Here is a 17620-nt window from a genome sequence, read left to right on the forward strand (position 1 = left end):
TGGTAAAGGATGTGTGTGTCTATCCTCAGCTTAGCAAGCCATGTCAACAAGCTGACAAGTGCCTTCTTCTCTCCCCCACTCGATTGCTCTCAGACTAAATTGTTGTAAGCGTTCCTGTAAATTAGGCCTTGCTGAATTTGGGTGGCACTGAGCAAGAGGAGGGCCGTCACATACCTCAAAGGTGAGAGTGGGACCTTGTTATCTGCATTTTAAGATATTACTTTAAAAAGATGAGGATCAGAATGTCTGCCTACTAATTAGTTAGTTGTATGGCAAAATATAATATTTTGTGCGATCTCTCTTGATGTACTGAGTGTGGAGTGAAGCATGCTCCTGCAGGTGCTTTGCAGGACAGGGCTCACTCAGAAGGGCTTACATGCACCAGACTAGAAGCTCAAACTTCTCTGATCCTTAGCCTTGTATCCCCTCCATCTGTCATTATCTCTCTCGGCTCCTCGTGGTCTGAGTGCTGATGAGACCATCTCTCTTCCGGCCCTGTGAACAGGTAGCCTAGAGAGGATGTTAACATTACGGAGTAAACCCTGCACCCTGAGATGGGATGCAGGCAGAACATGTGAGGAAAGCAAGGCCTTGCTCATAGTGCTGCGTCAGAGCCAGGAGAGGAGAGGAGGGAGGACTCCAGGGACACATCACATGTACTTACAGATCCAGAGTGAACAACGATCCACACTGATTCTCTCCACAATGCGCTTTGTTCTAATTCTGCAGTTTATAAGTTCACAAGTTGTGGAGTATTGTGATATTGTTCGAATATGACTAGGTCGGGGAATTGCAGTGGATTTCGGCATCATCTCTTCTTATTCTCTGGAGCGACATATTTCAACTCAAGTTGATCGTGTGTGTGTGTGTGTGTGTGTGTGTGAGAGAGAGAGAGAGAGAGAGAGAGAGAGTGCGGTGCCCAGCCATAGTGAAGGACTTCGTTTCCCAAACTGCAACGCGTCCCATGATGTTTCCAACAGCTGACAGACGGTGAAAGCCTGGGCGAGAGCTGTCAGGGAGGGAGAGATCGGAGTCTCTCCGCGGAACGGGCAGAATACACAACCCGATCACTGTTGGACTTTGGATTGCTTCGAACCAGGATATTGATATCGAGCAATTTTTATTGCTCTGTCCGAATTGAGACATTTGTTAAATTCAATAATATTACGTCGTTGGTGCATGTGCATTTGAACATTTACAGTTTGCATCTACCCCCTAAACCCGTGCCCAATGCCGAGGAATGGATAGTGTGTCTGAGAAAGGTGGAAAGATGGTCGAGAGTGATGAGCAGTCGGAGAGGGAAAGTGGCGGTGGCGCAGCGATGGCAGCTCTACACCAATGCGAACTCATCCAGAACATGATTGAAATCTCCATATCCAGTTTACAGGGGCTCCGGACGAAATGCGCCGCGTCCAACGATCTCACACAGCAAGAGATACGTACTTTAGAGGTAATTAACTTCTGAAAACGGAGAAATACTGCGGTCCAAACTGCGGAGTCATGTCCAGCTCAGTTCTGGGCTGCAGCTCTTTGGTGTCTGTATGCGAGGCGCCCCATCAGTTTCCTTCTATTTTGCACAATACACTGCAGCTGTATTGCGCGATGCGATGCATGATTATTTAAAGAATAGTCCTATGTTTACACATAGTGTATACACTGACTTCCCACATAGGCTATTTATATGCTGTAAATAGACTTGTCACTGACGTTTATCTGGTTATTATTGTGACCTCTTTCTGTAAGTGAAATATTTGACTGGAACCCCGGATATTTTGCAGCAATATAACGTTAGCTAATGGTGCATTTGAAATCAAACGGGCCAAATTCTTCACATCAATCTCATGATGTCATTGTCTTCCTCTTTTTATTTTCATTATATTATTGGTCACTATTCCGCATTTCTGCATCAGACAAGCCAAGTTTGGGTACAAGACAAAATGCAGAATTAAATGGCAGAGCATTTCTCGGCAATGGTAAACACCCCTCATGCCAATAATCCTGATCAATTCCCCGACCATAACTCTGAGCCAATTAAGACCAAGGTGTCGATATTGACAGTGTTCACTGCCTAATGCGTTCCCTGCACCTGTCTGTGGATCCAAATTTATTTCAGTCGTGTCGGGGATGACTTGGTTAGCATGTGTAAACAATTCTGATGAACCAACCAGGGATTAAATTGTGCATAGGGTGATGGCCTACGTATAGGCTCCGGTCTTTAGGCCTATTATATGGTAGTGTGCACTAGTTTACTGTAGTATGCACTTGGAAAATATTATCGTATGAATAATAGAATAGGGAAATTGTATTATACAGCAATATCATGCTTGTGGGTTTAGATAGGTGAGAATACTGTCATGACATTGGTCCGGCCTGCATTCAGTCACCAACACACACACATATATACTGTATAAATCTAGCCATACCCTGCATGCAAATTAAATAAAATACTGATATCAGTGACATATGCATAATCTAAACATCTGAATATGATGTTCAGGTTGGTGTTTGAATTTGAGGGAAGCACATGCTACTACTCTTCCACTCCAGATTGAGATCACTTAATTGGTCAATTGCACAAAAGGTCCAAATCAAATTTGACTTCCACTTTTAACCCAACCCATCCGAAAGACGGTTTATTAGGTACACCACCTGTTCGCTCCTACAGACAGTGAATCACGTGGCCCTGGCTTTTTATATAAAGCAGGCAGACTGGCATCGAGGCATTCAGTTACTGTTCAATTGAATGTTAGAATGGGCAAAACAAGTGACCTAAGCGACTTTGAGCGAGGTATGATCGTCAGTGCCAGGCGTGGCAGTTCCAGTATCTTAGAAACGGCCGGCCTCCTGGGCTTTTCATGCACGACAGTGTCTAGGGTTCACCGAGAATGGTGGACAAACAAACAAACATCCAGTCAGCGGCAGTCCTGTGGACCAAAACAGCTTGTTGATGAGAGTTCGAAGGAGAATGGCATGAATCGGGCAACTAACAGGCGGCCCGCAAACAGGCAAATACCGGCGCAGTAAAACAGTGGTGTGCACGACGATATCTTGGAACGCACAACTCGTCGATCCTTGTCACGGATGGGCTATTGCAGCAGACGACCACACATTTTACCACTCCTATCAGCTAAAAACAAGAAGAAGCTCCGGTGGGCACGTGATCACAAACACTGGACAATTGAGGAGTGGAAAACATGGCCTGGTCCAACGAATCCCGGTTCCTGTGGCATCATGCCTGAGTCCATGGCCCCATCCTACCTGTTGTCAACGGTACGAACTAGTGGTGGTGGTGTAATGTGGTATGGGGAATGTTTTCCTTACACATGTTAGGTCCCTTTACCAATTGGGCAATATTTCAATGCGATAGTCCCACTAAGCCCAAACCAGATGGGATATCATTTGTTTTTCAACAGGACAATGACTCAACACACCTTGAGGTTTTGTAAGGACTATTTGACCAAGAAGGAGGGTGATGGAGTGCTGCATCAAATGACCTGGCTTCCACAATCATCCGACCTCAACCCAATTGAGATGGTTTGGGATGAGTTGTACCGCAGAGTGAAGGAAAAGCAGCCAACAAGTGCTCAGCATATGTGGGAACTCTTTCAAGACTGTTGGAAAAGCAATGCAGGTGAAGCTGGTTAAGAGAATTCCAAGAGTGTGCAAAGCTGTCATCAAGGCAAAGGGTGACTACTTAGAAGAATCTAAAATCTGTTTTGATTTGTTTATCACTTTTTTGGTTACTACATGATTCCAAATGTGTTATTTCATAGTTTTGATGTCTTCACTATTATTTTACAATGTAGAAAATAGTAAAAATAAAGAGAAACCCTGGAATGGTGCTGGACATATACAGGTTTTTGGAGAATTGGGGCTGTCACACTTGGCACCTGGGGAGCTGTTGTCATGGGAGGTTGTGTGCCTTGCACATGGGCACAACGGCAGCCATCGGCATCTAGGATTTGATACCAGCAAATCTCTGGTTGCCAGCTCACTTCCTGGAAGATTTTTCCTTTCTGGCTCGCATCTCTAACTGCTAAGCTACCTGCCGCCCCAGATGTTTTTGAATAGTGCATTTACTTTTCGTACTTCTTCAACATCTGAGTTGTTAAAAGGCTGGGTCTGTTTGAGTGGTTATTGGACTGAATAACTAGTTCTCATTAACCTGTTTCAGGACAAAGAAAGACCTCCAGTAAGTGTTATAAATAGAAAGCAATGAGTGGGTAATATATGCTTTCTACAGTAGGCTTATCACTGCACCACTCAAACTGCCACTTTCATTTCTTCCTTCACTCTGGGCCAGGCTTCCTGTTCATTCAGGATGTCCGTCTCCCCAGTATATTGGGCCACACTGGTAAGGGCTCATTATCGCTGAAGAAAAAGGAAAACCGGAAATGGTCATTCAGAAGCCACGTTCCTCCAGGCTGTACATGCCCTGATCCCATCTTCACACACCCTGAACCAATCAAATGTGGGGGTGCTGGAAGAATCTGGGTAGTATTACAGCACCAAACCTACGTGCTAGTTTTAGTCACAGTATTTCACAGGTACAAAAGCCATAACCATCTGGTTGAATCACATCCATCTGTTTGTATGAGAAGATTGTAGTGACAATTGGAACAGAGAGAGGGGCTGTTAACCACAAGTCCCCCGGATCTGTCTTGGACTTGACCATGAAATCCTAACTGGAAGAAATCTGACAAGCCTGTCTCAGCTTGACACTCCCAAAACGGATCATCAAGTGTTCCCATGAGTACCGTGTACGACAGCAGAGTGGAAAATATAAATTGTCAATACAGCTAAATGGCCTAACGGCTCAGTTAATTTGTGTGATGAATGAGAGAAGTGAATAGCAACGGGTGAAAGTGGCTGTCACACTTGTGGTGCTAAACAGGGGTGTCTCTCCCAGAGACCCGCACTTGAGCGCAATCAAGAGGCTCGAACTCACATTAGATTCTTACTGAAAGAGCTTTATTATGGCACTCCAACCATGGCTGTTTTTTTGCAGTGTGCCTTGCCGGTGAAAAGATAATGGTGCTTTGCTCTCCAAGTGGAGTACCGCAAGGTGGTGCTTCAGTTTTCACACACTAATCCCTGTCTGAAGCATGATATCCTCTCACACACCTGACCCATTTGTCTCTGTCTCCATGTTGGCCTATCCTTTGCCATGTCTCCCTGTCATTGTCTCTCTGTGGCTCTGAAGCAGTTTGTCTGACTGTTACACTTAAGCAGTAAATGACAGGAGAGGATTTCCGCTCCCAATAATCTTCTACCAAACAGCCTCAAGTGACAGAAAAGTATTCACACGTTTCTACATTTTGCTGTGTTACAAGGTGGGATTAAAACGGAGTTGTCTTTTTTTTGTCAACAATCTACACAAAATACTCATTTGAAAGTGGAAGAAAAATTCTAACATTTATAGAAAATGTATGAAAAATAAAAATAATATATCTTGATTACATAAGTATTCACACCCCTGAGTACATGTACATGTTAGAATCACCTTGGGCAGCGATTAAAGCTGTGAGTCTTTCTGGGTAAGTCTCTAAGATCTTTGCACACCTGAATTGTATAATATTTGCACATAATCCTTTTTAAAAATGTTCAAGGTCTGTCAAGTTAGTTGTTGATCATTGCTAGATAGCCATTTTCAATAGATTTTCTATTCACTCCTTTCTATTCACTCTGTCATTTAGGTTAGTATTGTGAAGTAACTACAATGTTGTTCATCCATCCTCAGTTTTTGACTATCACAGCCATTAAGCTCTGTTTTAAAGTAGCCATTGGCCTCATGGTGAAATCCCTGAGCGGTTTTCTTCCTCTCCGACAACTGAGTTAGGAAGGACACCTGTATCTTTGTAATGACTGGGTGTATTGATACACCATTCAAAGTGTAATTAATAACTTCACCATGCTCAAAGGGATATTCAATGTCTGCTTTTTTATTTTTACCCATAGGTGCTCTTCTTTGGGAGAATTTGGAAAACCGAGGCATTGGTTGAATCTGTGTTTGAAATTCACTGCTCGACTGAGGGACCTTACAGATAATCATATGTGTGGGGTACAGAGATGAGGTAGTTATTCAAAATCATGTTAAACACTATTATTGCACTATTATTGAGTCCCTGCAACTTATTATGTGACTTATTAAGCAAACATTTTTCTCCTGAACTTATTTAGCCTTGCCATAACAAAGGAATGCTTATTATTTCAGCTTTTACTTTTGAATTAATTGGCTAAATTTTCTAAAAACATAATTCCACTTTGACATTATGACATTATTATGTGTAGGCCAGTGACACCAAATCTGAATTTAATCAATTTTATATTCAGGCTGTACAACAGAAATGTGAAAACGTCAGGGGGTGTGAATACTTTCTGAAGACACTGTATGTACATGAAACGTTACTCTTAAAGAGCTTGAACAGAGTTGATATCTTACCGGCTGTAGCTTATTAATGTCTCTAGATATCAATTTTCATCAATTACTCTTTTGGATGAATGCATCTCCATGTTATGTGCAGATAATCCATCCCTGAGCCTACCTACCGATCAGCAGCTAGACATGCATCATTATCTGTTTTGTCTTCTCATGATGCTGGAAAGAGTTTTGCTCTGCGGCTTGTGGTGTAAGCTATTGTGGCTGTTTCTATATTTAGGTAGCATTCTTCCTACGCATTTTCAGTGTTGGTTGTTAAGTAAGAAAAATCAAATGGCGTGCTGGGAGGGGAGAGCAGGGAGGAAAGGGGGGAGATCAAAGCAAATCAGCTGGGCTGCTTCGTTTGACCTGGCAACCGCTGTGTCTGTCAGAGGCCTAGGAGACGACCAGGGAGAATACAAATCAGCTGGGCTGCTTCGTTTGACCTGGCAACCGCTGTGTCTGTCAGAGGCCAAGGAGACGACCGGGGAGAATACAAATCAGCTGGGCTGCTTCGTTTGACCTGGCAACCGCTGTGTCTGTCAGAGGCCTAGGAGACGACCAGGGAGAATACAAATCAGCTGGGCTGCTTCGTTTGACCTGGCAACCGCTGTGTCTGTCAGAGGCCTAGGAGACGACCGGAGAGAATACAAATCAGCTTGGCTGCTTCGTTTGACCTGGCAACCGCTGTGTCTGTCAGAGGCCTAGGAGACGACCGGAGAGAATATGGCTTTCACCACAGAAGACACACAAGCAAATGATTGCAGCAATAACCACCCTATTTCTGTTTCCTATTTTACTATTGGTAAAGCAAACTGTGTAATCCAGCAGTCAGCTTGCATGGTGTGGAAATCGTGGTGGTTTTAGCCCAGCAGGCAGCCTTTGAGCTATTCTTAAACATATTGAGGATGCAGCGTTGCTCTTTGTCTGCTAATTCTGAGGTCTGCAGTATTTGGGTAATAGGAAAGGAGGATTTGCATGAAATGGCTCCTCAATGTATGGAGGGCTGTATGGGCTCCCGAGTGTGGCAGCAGTCTAAGGCACTGCATCTCAGTGCTAGAGGTGTCACTACAGACCCTGGTTCGATCCCAGGCTGTATCACAACCGGGCATGATTGGGAGTCCCATAGGGCGCTGCAATTAGCCCAGCATTGTACGGGTTAGGGGAGGGTTTGACCTGGGTTTGGCCGTCATTGTAAAATAAGACTTTGTTCTTAACTGACTTGCCTAGTTAAATAAAGGTTGAATATTTTTTTTTTAAAGTAGGCTGCAAGGGGTTTCTTTGCCCTATTCAAACAAGCTTCCTTCCTTTCTTTTATCCTTCCTTCCTTGAAGTGGGAACCTAATATGACATTATTAGATTTGGTGAGAGCATTCATTATTTCCAGATCGCATGTATTATATTTGGAGAGCAGTTGCTCCTATACCTGTGTAATAACACTGTAGTTGCGTTGTAATTGCTTACTAACAGCCTTTAGAGATGTTATTATTACTCACGTGCACTAAGGAACAGTCCCTATTCCTTGTTCTTGTGAGAAGGGTTTTATATATGTTTCTCAATTGAATTCAGTTTAATCTCAATTCCAAAATTCTGTGCAGCACAAAAGAGAATTAGGAGGCCTGATTTAGAGAATGATACAACACCAACTCAAACTCTGACTCTAAATTCTATGGGAATTGCCTGGTTAGATAATAATGCATGTTTGGTTTCAAGTGTAACTCAGGAGAAGACAGTCATTAGCCCGCCCCCGTGCTGTTCTAACTCACTCATGTCAATGTGTAGCCCATAACACTGCACAATGATCTTCTAATTGATGTGATGAGGCTACAATTGATTCAGGGGCTTGATGCAAATGCAATCCCTAGATTGTGCTATTGTGTTGTATTTCCTGAGACGCCTACATGTAGCCTATGCCAGGAGATAACATGCAAAAACCTCTCCGGCACTCTAGTATCAGGCATTTAAGAAATGGCTCCCAGAATAGAGCTGTGTGCCACTGACTGGTGTAGGTTATCATACTGCAGTTCGAGATACCTGCACTTACAGTACATCACTTTTAATGATATTGTGTCTTTCTCTATACTGTACGTGTACATGACGTTTGCAATGCACGTGTGTGTGTGTGTGTGTGTGTGTGTAGTCCATGCGTTGGCCAGGGTTGTGTTGTAGGGGAGCTGGGGCGGTGGCTGGAGCAGGCCAGGGACTGACCTACAACATAAGGACAGAGGATTAGTGGCAGCAGCCAGTCCCCCAGCCCCTTCCCCTCCCTGTGGGGTCAGTCAGCCCCAGTGATGACAGAGGAGGGGTCAGCGCAGCGGGCCATTGTCTCTGATAGTCACCCAGGGCGATGGGCGCTCAGCCCTGTCACATAGCCCTCGTGTCATGTGACCTCCCTCCCTGCACCACCCAGAACTGTGCCTCTGTCCATCGTGTCACCATGGTGGTGAACGTGGGTGATTTGTGGCACCTTCATTTTATTACCTGGGGGCTGCTTAATATGCGGCAACACGTTACAGCTGTTAGTTAACACTTAAGGCCCAATACAAAGGCCTTAATGTTCCATGATCATTATCTCCCTGATCAGTGCTGCATCTACCCTGAGCCCAGTGCACACGGTGACACTGACTGGGCGCCCACATTTTATTAACACTACCATGGACAGCATGGGGCCAGCAGATAAGGACAGATGAGGCTATAAGCGTAAGGACAATCCACAACAAAGCTTTCACATGGTCCTGTGTGCTTGATGGTGATACTATTGTGTCCTGATGTGTTCTTGTGCCTCCTTCAGTTATAAAGACAGATACAACAAAAAAATTGTTGGAAGAGACACAATTAAACACGTACACATTTATTTTGCATCTTTAAAATGTGTGGCTTCTGGGGGGGAAGATTCTGAACACTGACCACAGATGGTAGATGCCTTAACTGCTGTACAGTTCTGAGGGAACCAAAGGATAATGATACGTAATACAGGTGACAATAGAAACTGCTAAGAGTCGTAGAAGTCTTCTTTTACCACCGATGACTCCAAATGTTTTAGCTCTGAGAAATGTTGTTACCTTCTCAATAGTCTAAGTTCTGTTTCCCGGGGGGAAATAAATATTGCACAATTCTCCTGCAGAGAGGCATTGATGTCATTGGCAAAGACATCGATGTAAGGCTGTCATCCAACGTTTATTCGAGTACAAGACGGTTTAGCTGAATTTGGAGGAAACAAGTGGAACAGTAGGACTATGTCCCCTGTAGTCAGACCGGTGTTCTGGTGTCTTTCTGGCTGCTCTCTGGTGATTTGGTTCATATTGGCTCTCACTCATCTCCTCAAGGCACTAAAGCATTTCCATGGTGTTGTTTATCTCCATTTTCAGACTAACAGGTGGAATCTGGGGCTAGTCAGACCACCTCATCCCCCACCAGAGTCCATGAGTTCCATCCTCCTTGACTGATCACAAGACTGACTCTAAATCTAACTGGTACATTTTGAATCCCAATAAGTTACTCAGTAATACAACCCTATTTGAACATACAGTGCCTTGCAAAAGTATTCGGCCCCTTTGAACTTTGCGACCTTTTGCCACATTTCAGACTTCAAACATAAAGATATAAAACTGTAGATGGTTTGCAAGGAGGAATGGGAAAAAATGTCAGTCTCTCGATGTGCAAAACTGATAGAGACATACCCCAAGCGACTTACAGCTGTAATCGCAGCAAAAGGTGGCGCTACAAAGTATTAACTTAAGGGGGCTGAATAATTTTGCACGCCCAATTTTTCAGTTTTTGATTTGTTAAAAAAGTTAGAAATATCCAATAAATGTCGTTCCACTTCATGATTGTGTCCCACTTGTTGTTGATTCTTCACAAAAAAATACAGTTTTATATCTTTATGTTTGAAGCCTGAAATGTGCCAAAAGGTCACAAAGTTCAAGGGGGCCGAATACTTTTGCAAGACACTGTAGGTCTGTAGAATGGTGCAGCGCTACTCCAGCTTTTTGTCTTTCTATAGGAATTGAGCTGTCATTCAGATGTTACCGAAAAATCGAATCGCATGAAACTGCAGTTGTCTCTAGTCTGAGGTGTAATTTTAATGGATATTGCACGTCGATGTGTACTGTCTGACCCTCTGTGTTTCATGTCTATGGGAAAATCCCACTCTACAAAATGCTGCTGACGACTCTGGAGTGAGGTTGCTAGGTAACATGACGTCACTCTTGCACCAGTGTATTGTTCACTGTGCTGCCTGCGTGATCCCCATCTACCTGTGTGTGGGTGAATGTGTGGTGCTCGTGACAGGTGTCTCTGGTGCCCAACTACACAACGTCATGTTCCACAATGAGCCTGCTGTCTCTGCAACTCACAGTTGAACGATAAGAAGGGAATCCGTTAATAAAATATATGACTCGGGTATTCGAACCGGCGACTTTTTGGTTACTGGCCCAACACTTTAACTGCTAGGCTACCTGCCGCCCTACTCACTCCTGTACTACTGTTGTACCTCGTGTTTCATGACCGTTCAAGCTATACTGAGAGAAGTGCTGACAGAAGTCTACTTAATAATGCAGTCTCATTCCTGCTCTGTGGAAAAGTCATATTGAGCTTAAAAACGAAAGGAAGACCCACAGATACAATAAAGAGAGCTAGTTGTCGGGAAGAAGAAGCTTACTGGCTCTCTTGTCAACCCACAGCATGAGCTCTTCTAATTGGATAACCTCGAAGGTCAAATGCTTGCACCTAGAACAATGGTCACAGTCCAGATACATTGGTTCAGTATACAAAGTTGAATGGGCATAGTAACATATATGAGTAGAATAGGGTTCCCTTTAACCAGTCCTGTCAGACAGTCTATATTTGAAGTGATTCAGTAAAATACTATTACCTTCAGTGGTCATGGTACTATTGAGGCTTCAATGAGTCTAGTCACAAAGAATATCCTGCTTCCCATTCATATATGGCCTTCTGTCTCTTTTCCCTTTGCGGTCCCTGAGTTGGTTGCTTCTAAAGATCATATCAAGTTCTCTTCAAGTCAACTCCCCTTACCACTGTAACGGCTGTTGGTGGAAGAAGGTGAGGACCAAAGCGCAGCGTGGTACGTGTTCATGATGATATTTATTTAAACTCAGAACACAAAATAACAAAGAGAATGAACCAAAACCGAAACAGTTCTGTAAGGTGACGAAAAACACTAAACAGAAAATAATCACCCACAAAACACAGGTGGGAAAAGGCTACCTAAGTATGATTCTCAATTAGAGACAACTAACGGCACCTGCCTCTGATTGAGAACCATACCAGGCCAAACACAAAACCACAAAATAGAAAAAAGAAATTAGACTACCCACCCCAACTCACGCCCTGACCAACCAAAAACAAAGACATAACAAAAGAACTACTGTCAGAACGTGACAACCACACTTTTTCAGTTCATTGAAATACCAAATAGGCCGGGTTTCTTTCTCCCAGTCACACGACCAGGGCAAGAATGGAAATTGAGCTTATTGAGAAGGGCAATCTTTGCACTCATAACAATTTAGAGCTTGGCAATTGGCAGCCGATGAGCTGGAGTGGTCTATGGAGAGCCCCATGGCCCGGGGTGAGGTGTTAATATGTGCCCCGTCCTCACCAACACCTGATCTGACCCCTCCTTAGGTCCTCATCCAGATGCCCTCTCTCCTTTTCTCTCTTCCTCTATGCTCTCTCTGTCTCTCTCCCGCTATACTCTCTCTTCCTCTATGCTCTCTCTCTCTCTTCCTCTATGCTCTCTCTCTCCCTCTATGCTCTCTCTCTTCCGCTATGCTCTCTCTCTCTCCCGCTATACTCTCTCTTCCTCTATGCCCTCAATGCTCTCTCTCTCTCCCGCTATACTCTCTCTTCCTCTATGCTCTCTCTCTCCCTCTATGCTCTCTCTCTTCCGCTATGCTCTCTCTCTCTCCCGCTATACTCTCTCTTCCTCTATGCCCTCAATGCTCTCTCTCTCTCCCGCTATACTCTCTCTTCCTCTATGCTCTCTCTCTCTTCCTATATGCTCTCTCTCTTCCTCTATGCTCTCTCTCTCCCGCTATGCTCTCTCTCTCTCTTCCTCTATGCTCTCTCTCCCACTGCGCTCTCTCTCTGTCTCTCTCTCTCTCTCTCCCTCTGCGCTCTCTCTCTCTCTCTCTCTCTCTCTCTGTCTCTCTCCCTCTGCGCTCTCTCTCTCTGTCTCTCTCTCTCTCTCTCTCTCTCTGTCTCTCTCTCTCTCTCTCTCTCTGTCTCTCTCTCTCTGTCTCTCTCTCTCTGTCTCTCTGTCTCTCTCTCTCTGTCTCTCTGTCTCTCTGTCTCTCTCTCTCTCTCTCTCTCTCTCTCTCTCTCTCTGTCTCTCTCCCTCTGCGCTCTCTCTCTCTCTCTGTCTCGCTCTCTCTCTCTCTATCTCTCTCCTACTGTCTCCTCTCGCCTGCAGTGGAGAGGCTTTTGTTAACCGCTGCCGCCGAGCCAAGCTGCCTCTTACATCCCAAGGCCACATTTTCTCTTGCCGAATAGTGTGGCTGAGCATGTTTCTGAGCGGTGTGTACTACAAGAGTGTGTGTGTGTGAGTGAATGAGCTAAAAAAAAGGAAAGGCTCATTGTTGCTCCGGCTCTTGAGATGTGACTGGTGTGTAGAGTGGAGTGATACCTGGTGGTGCCATACGGCGTGGTGCTGCTTGCAGCCTGCTGTAATGGACACTCAGATGGAAAGGGAGATAAGGAGACTGTATACGCTCGATTGAGAAGGCCAGTGCAAACTAATACCATAGTGCTGTGAGATTTACTCATAGGACCACTGTATCTGGTAGTGGCCTGGGAAGGCTGGGGCAGGGGGTGGAGCCTATATTAATGTTGTGGTAATGCTCTAGTTCAGAATTCTCTGCACACGTTCTAAATCACACACCACTGTATGTTCAGACTGTTGTCATTAACTTAACAGGTCCCTCATCTCTTTTCTTTTTCCACTGTCATGTCCCATACAAAGACTTGATATCCCAGTGTTCATTTGCACAATCACCACCAGGGCAGCAGTGTCAGGTGTGCTCTTTGGAGGGTACACAGCAGTGATGTATATCAGTACATCCGATATCAGGTGAGGGGACATGTCACTTGGTGGGGGTGGGGGGGGTTTGGCATATCAGTGACTAAGGCTTCAGTCATTAAAGTGCTGATTAGCAGACACAGGTGGCGGAGGGCTGGGGGGGTGGCGGCAAGGTTGGGGTGTGTGTGTGTGAGAGTGAGTGAGTGAAAAGGGTGACTGGCTTTATGGTCAGCAGCTGCATGGTAACAGGGCGTGCTGTGCGTCAGCGAGCCGCTCCCCTGGGCACTGGTGAAAGGGCCATCTCAGCGGGTGAGCCCTCCTCCCTAATGTCAGCAGCACAGGCCTCATCCTTTCTCCTCTCCCCTCAGACTGCACTGCTCCCTGTGTCATCACCAGCCACCACAACACAGTGCTGCCACAACCTGTTCTCAGAGAGGGAGGGAAAAGGAGAGGGAGCGAAGGAGAGAGAACGAGAGGAGGAAAGACAAAGAGAAGGGGACAAGAGACGTAGAAAGACCGAGAGATAAGCAAGTTGGAGGGGGTTGTGAGGGGCAGATTCTCACCCCTAACTGCCGGTCTCTCAGTGTCCAGTCTGCCGCTCTGCAGCTTCCTCTCTGCAGAGCTGGAAAATGAATCATGGTAGCCAGTGCTCTGTTTGTTTGTACAGGATCATGGTGGAGTGCTTTCACACATTCTGCAATGTAAGCGTCCTCCCTGTTTTTGTTTATTATGTGAACAGCCTATTATGTATTTCAATATAAAACATGGACCCCGCGGTCCTGACAGACAGATGAAAGAACAATGTGATACCTGCGTTAGCACCTAGAAAAACCAAAGCCCACGGGGCGGGGGGGGGGGGGGGGTGAATTTCTCTATGTGAGGGCTGAGAGGCTGTCTGCTAGCCTCACTGTGAACTTTGTGTCTCCCAGGACTGTGATGTCACTGTTCTCCTGCTTTCAGCCGCTGCAATGTTCAAATGACACTTGGTTGCCATGCCAGCGGTGCAGACACCCTCATGAGAAGGCCAGCTCGCTGTTCCCTTCCATATAATAACAGCTATTTATATCTATTTGACAGCCCTGCTTTTCTGACTGCCTGTGTGGGAACATGGATGGTGGAGAAACGCCACGTTGTGGAATGAATAAATGTGTCTGCGTGATCGGAGTAATTTGTATCAGATTGGCCTCTCCTCATGTCCTGGGAGAAAGCTCCAGAAGGATGGTGTGTGTCTGTGTGTGTCTGGTGCTGGTTCATCTCCCCAGTGTTCTACCACAGTCCACACATAAAAGAGAACGGCACGCTCCCCCGTTGTCTCTGGGGCAGCCATGTTTGTTTTATAAGATTCATTTTTTTGTCCTTGTCCAATATTTGACAAGGGGCTTTGCATCTGCTAAATCTCCAGCATAGAGCCCATGCTATAAACATGACTTGACATTGTCAGTGGCCCTCTTATTCTGGCTTTCATTAACCAGTTAATATGTACACTGTCTGGTAGGTCTTCTGTTTAGTTATTCAATGATTATTCAATGATTTGAATATGCAAGGAATAGTTATGGAAGTATGACGCACAAAGAATAATTTGGCATCATTTAATCAGAGCAAAAGGAATGATTAACATTTCAATTAATGTATCCCTGGTATTTAATGTTTACTATGTACTATTTCTGCAAAGAACGATTGTGCATTCACATTTTGCATACCATCATTTGTGTAGTTATGTCCAATGGGCTCATGGCTTTTTTCAATTCACCTATATTTCCCTGTCACACTAAGCTACACACTCGACAACACAGTGAAGAGTAGCAGGTATCCTGCAGGCTAGAACGGGTGCTCTAAATCATCACACTAACCTGCCCCTCCTTTCTCTGTTGGTGCTCGTTTCTGTTGCCCCCTGCAGGTGAAGCTGATGAAGTACATTTGTAAGCAGCTGCAGTGTAAGCAGAAAGTGCCGGAGACAGAGAGGCCTCAGGCCTTGGACAGCTACCCACGGCTGGGGGACTGGCTGCGCACCGTCAACCTGAGACCTGAGCTCATAGAGGTAGGTTCTAGAAGTGTGTGTGTGTGTGTGTGTGTGTGCCACTGTCTGTCTGTCTGCATGTTGGTGCAAATGTAAGTATGTGTACAGGGCTTATTTTGTAATGACAGACTCATAAACCCATTCCTTTCTTTTCATAGAGCACTAATGTTTAGGTCTGATCAATTCTAGCAGTATTTTGCAATAAAATGTGCTGGTTGAATGCTGTATGGGGAATTACAGTGGGGCTTTCTTCTGACACCACCTATTATATACAGTGGGGCAAAATTATTTAGTCAGCCACCAATTGTGCAAGTTCTCCCACTTAAAAAGATGAGAGAGGCCTGTAATTTTCATCATAGTTACACTTCAACTATGACAGACAAAATGAGAAGAACAAAAATCCAGAAAATCACATTGTAGGATTTTGAATGAATTTCTTTGCAAATGATGGTGGAAAATAAGAGTTTGGTCAATAACAAAAGTTTATCTCAATACTTTGTTACATACCCTTTGTTGGCAATGACAGAGGTCAAACGTTTTCTGTAAGTCTTCACAAGGTTTTCACACACTGTTGCTGGTATTTTGGCCCATTCCTCCATGCAGATATCCTCTAGAGCAGTGATGTTTTGGGGCTGTTGCTGGGCAACATGGACTTTCAACTCCCTCCAAAGATTTTCTATGGGGTTGAGATCTGGAGACTGGCTAGGCCACTCCAGGACCTTGAAATGCTTCTTACGAAGCCACTCCTTCGTTGCCCGGGCGGTGTGTTTGGGATCATTGTCATGCTGAAAGACCCAGCCACGTTTCATCTTCAATGCCCTTGCTGATGGAAGGAGGTTTACACTCAAAATCTCACGATACATGGCCCCATTCATTCTTTCCTTTACACGGATCAGTCGTCCTGGTCCCTTTGCAGAAAAACAGCCCCAAAGCATGATGTTTCCACCCCCATGCTTCACAGTAGGTATGGTGTTCTTTGGATGCAACTCAGCATTCTTTGTCCTCCAAACACGACGAGTTGAGTTTTTACCAAAAAGTTCCAGTTTGGTTTCATCTGACCAGATGACATTCTCCCAATCTTCTTCTGGATCATCCAAATGCTCTCTAGCAAACTTCAGATGGGCCTGGACATGTACTGGCTTCGGCAGGGGGACACGTCTGGCACTGCAGGATTTGAGTCCCTGGCGGCGTAGTGTGTTACTGATGGTAGGCTTTGTTACTTTGGTCCCAGCTCTCTGCAGGTCATTCACTAGGCCCCCCGTGTGGTTCTGGGATTTTTGCTCACCGTTCTTGTGATCATTTTGACCCCACGGTGTGAGATCTTGCGTGGAGCCCCAGATCGAGGAAGATTATCAGTGGTCTTGTATGTCTTCCATTTCCTAATAATTGCTCCCACAGTTGATTTCTTCAAACCAAGCTGCTTATCTATTGCAGATTCAGTCTTCCCAGCCTGGTGCAGGTCTACAATTTTGTTTCTGGTGTCCTTTGACAGCTCTTTGGTCTTGGCCATAGTGGAGTTTGGAGTGTGACTGTTTGAGGTTGTGGACAGGTGTCTTTTATACTGATAATAAGTTCAAACAGGTGCCATTAATACAGGTAACGAGTGGAGGACAGAGGAGCCTCTTAAAGAAGAAGTTACAGGTCTGTGAGAGCCAGAAATCTTGCTTGTTTGTAGGTGACCAAATACTTATTTTCCACCATAATTTGCAAAAAAATTCATTAAAAATCCTACAATGTGATTTTCTGGATTTTTTTTCTCATTTTGTCTGTCATAGTTGAAGTGTACCTATGATGAAAATTACAGGCCTCTCTCATTTTTTTAAGTGGGAGAACTTGCACAATTGGTGGCTGACTAAATACTTTTTTGCCCCACAGTACATGCCTAAATGTGACTCTTCATGTGAAAGGATTGTTTGTAAGGATAGCAAATGTAGAATATAGCCATCCAAGTCTCATGGGTTTGCAGCCTCATAGATCTTAAATCATGCAATTTAGTGTCCTAAGAAATTATACTGTTTTAACCAAGAGCAATTTCAAATGGCAGATGATGCATTTTTTGTCTCCGTTTTGAAGCCACAAACCAAGAATTTTTAACACATTTCAGAGAACAGGCTGCTACTGTGTGTGACCTAGACACACCATTTTACAT

General features: G+C 44.7%; 1 protein-coding gene across 5 annotated transcripts in view; it reads left to right on the forward strand.

The window, feature by feature from the left end:
• The first annotated feature begins 965 nt into the window (after positions 1–965).
• LOC110537250 (kinase suppressor of Ras 1) overlaps positions 966–17620 on the forward strand; it is a 39144-nt gene continuing 22489 nt past the window's right edge. For 3 of the 5 annotated variants that reach the window (XM_021623144.2, XM_036937259.1, XM_021623147.2), the window contains exons 1-2: positions 966–1450; positions 15352–15492. In XM_021623144.2, the coding sequence (XP_021478819.1) occupies positions 1241–1450; positions 15352–15492 (351 nt within the window). In that variant the 5' untranslated portion in view covers positions 966–1240. The remainder of the gene's footprint in view (positions 1451–15351; positions 15493–17620) is intronic. The other 2 variants (XM_021623145.2, XM_021623146.2) reach the window with 1 other exon arrangement.

The sequence above is a fragment of the Oncorhynchus mykiss genome, chromosome 12 (genome assembly GCF_013265735.2).
Source record: "Oncorhynchus mykiss isolate Arlee chromosome 12, USDA_OmykA_1.1, whole genome shotgun sequence".
Classification (NCBI taxonomy): Eukaryota; Metazoa; Chordata; class Actinopteri; order Salmoniformes; family Salmonidae; genus Oncorhynchus; species Oncorhynchus mykiss.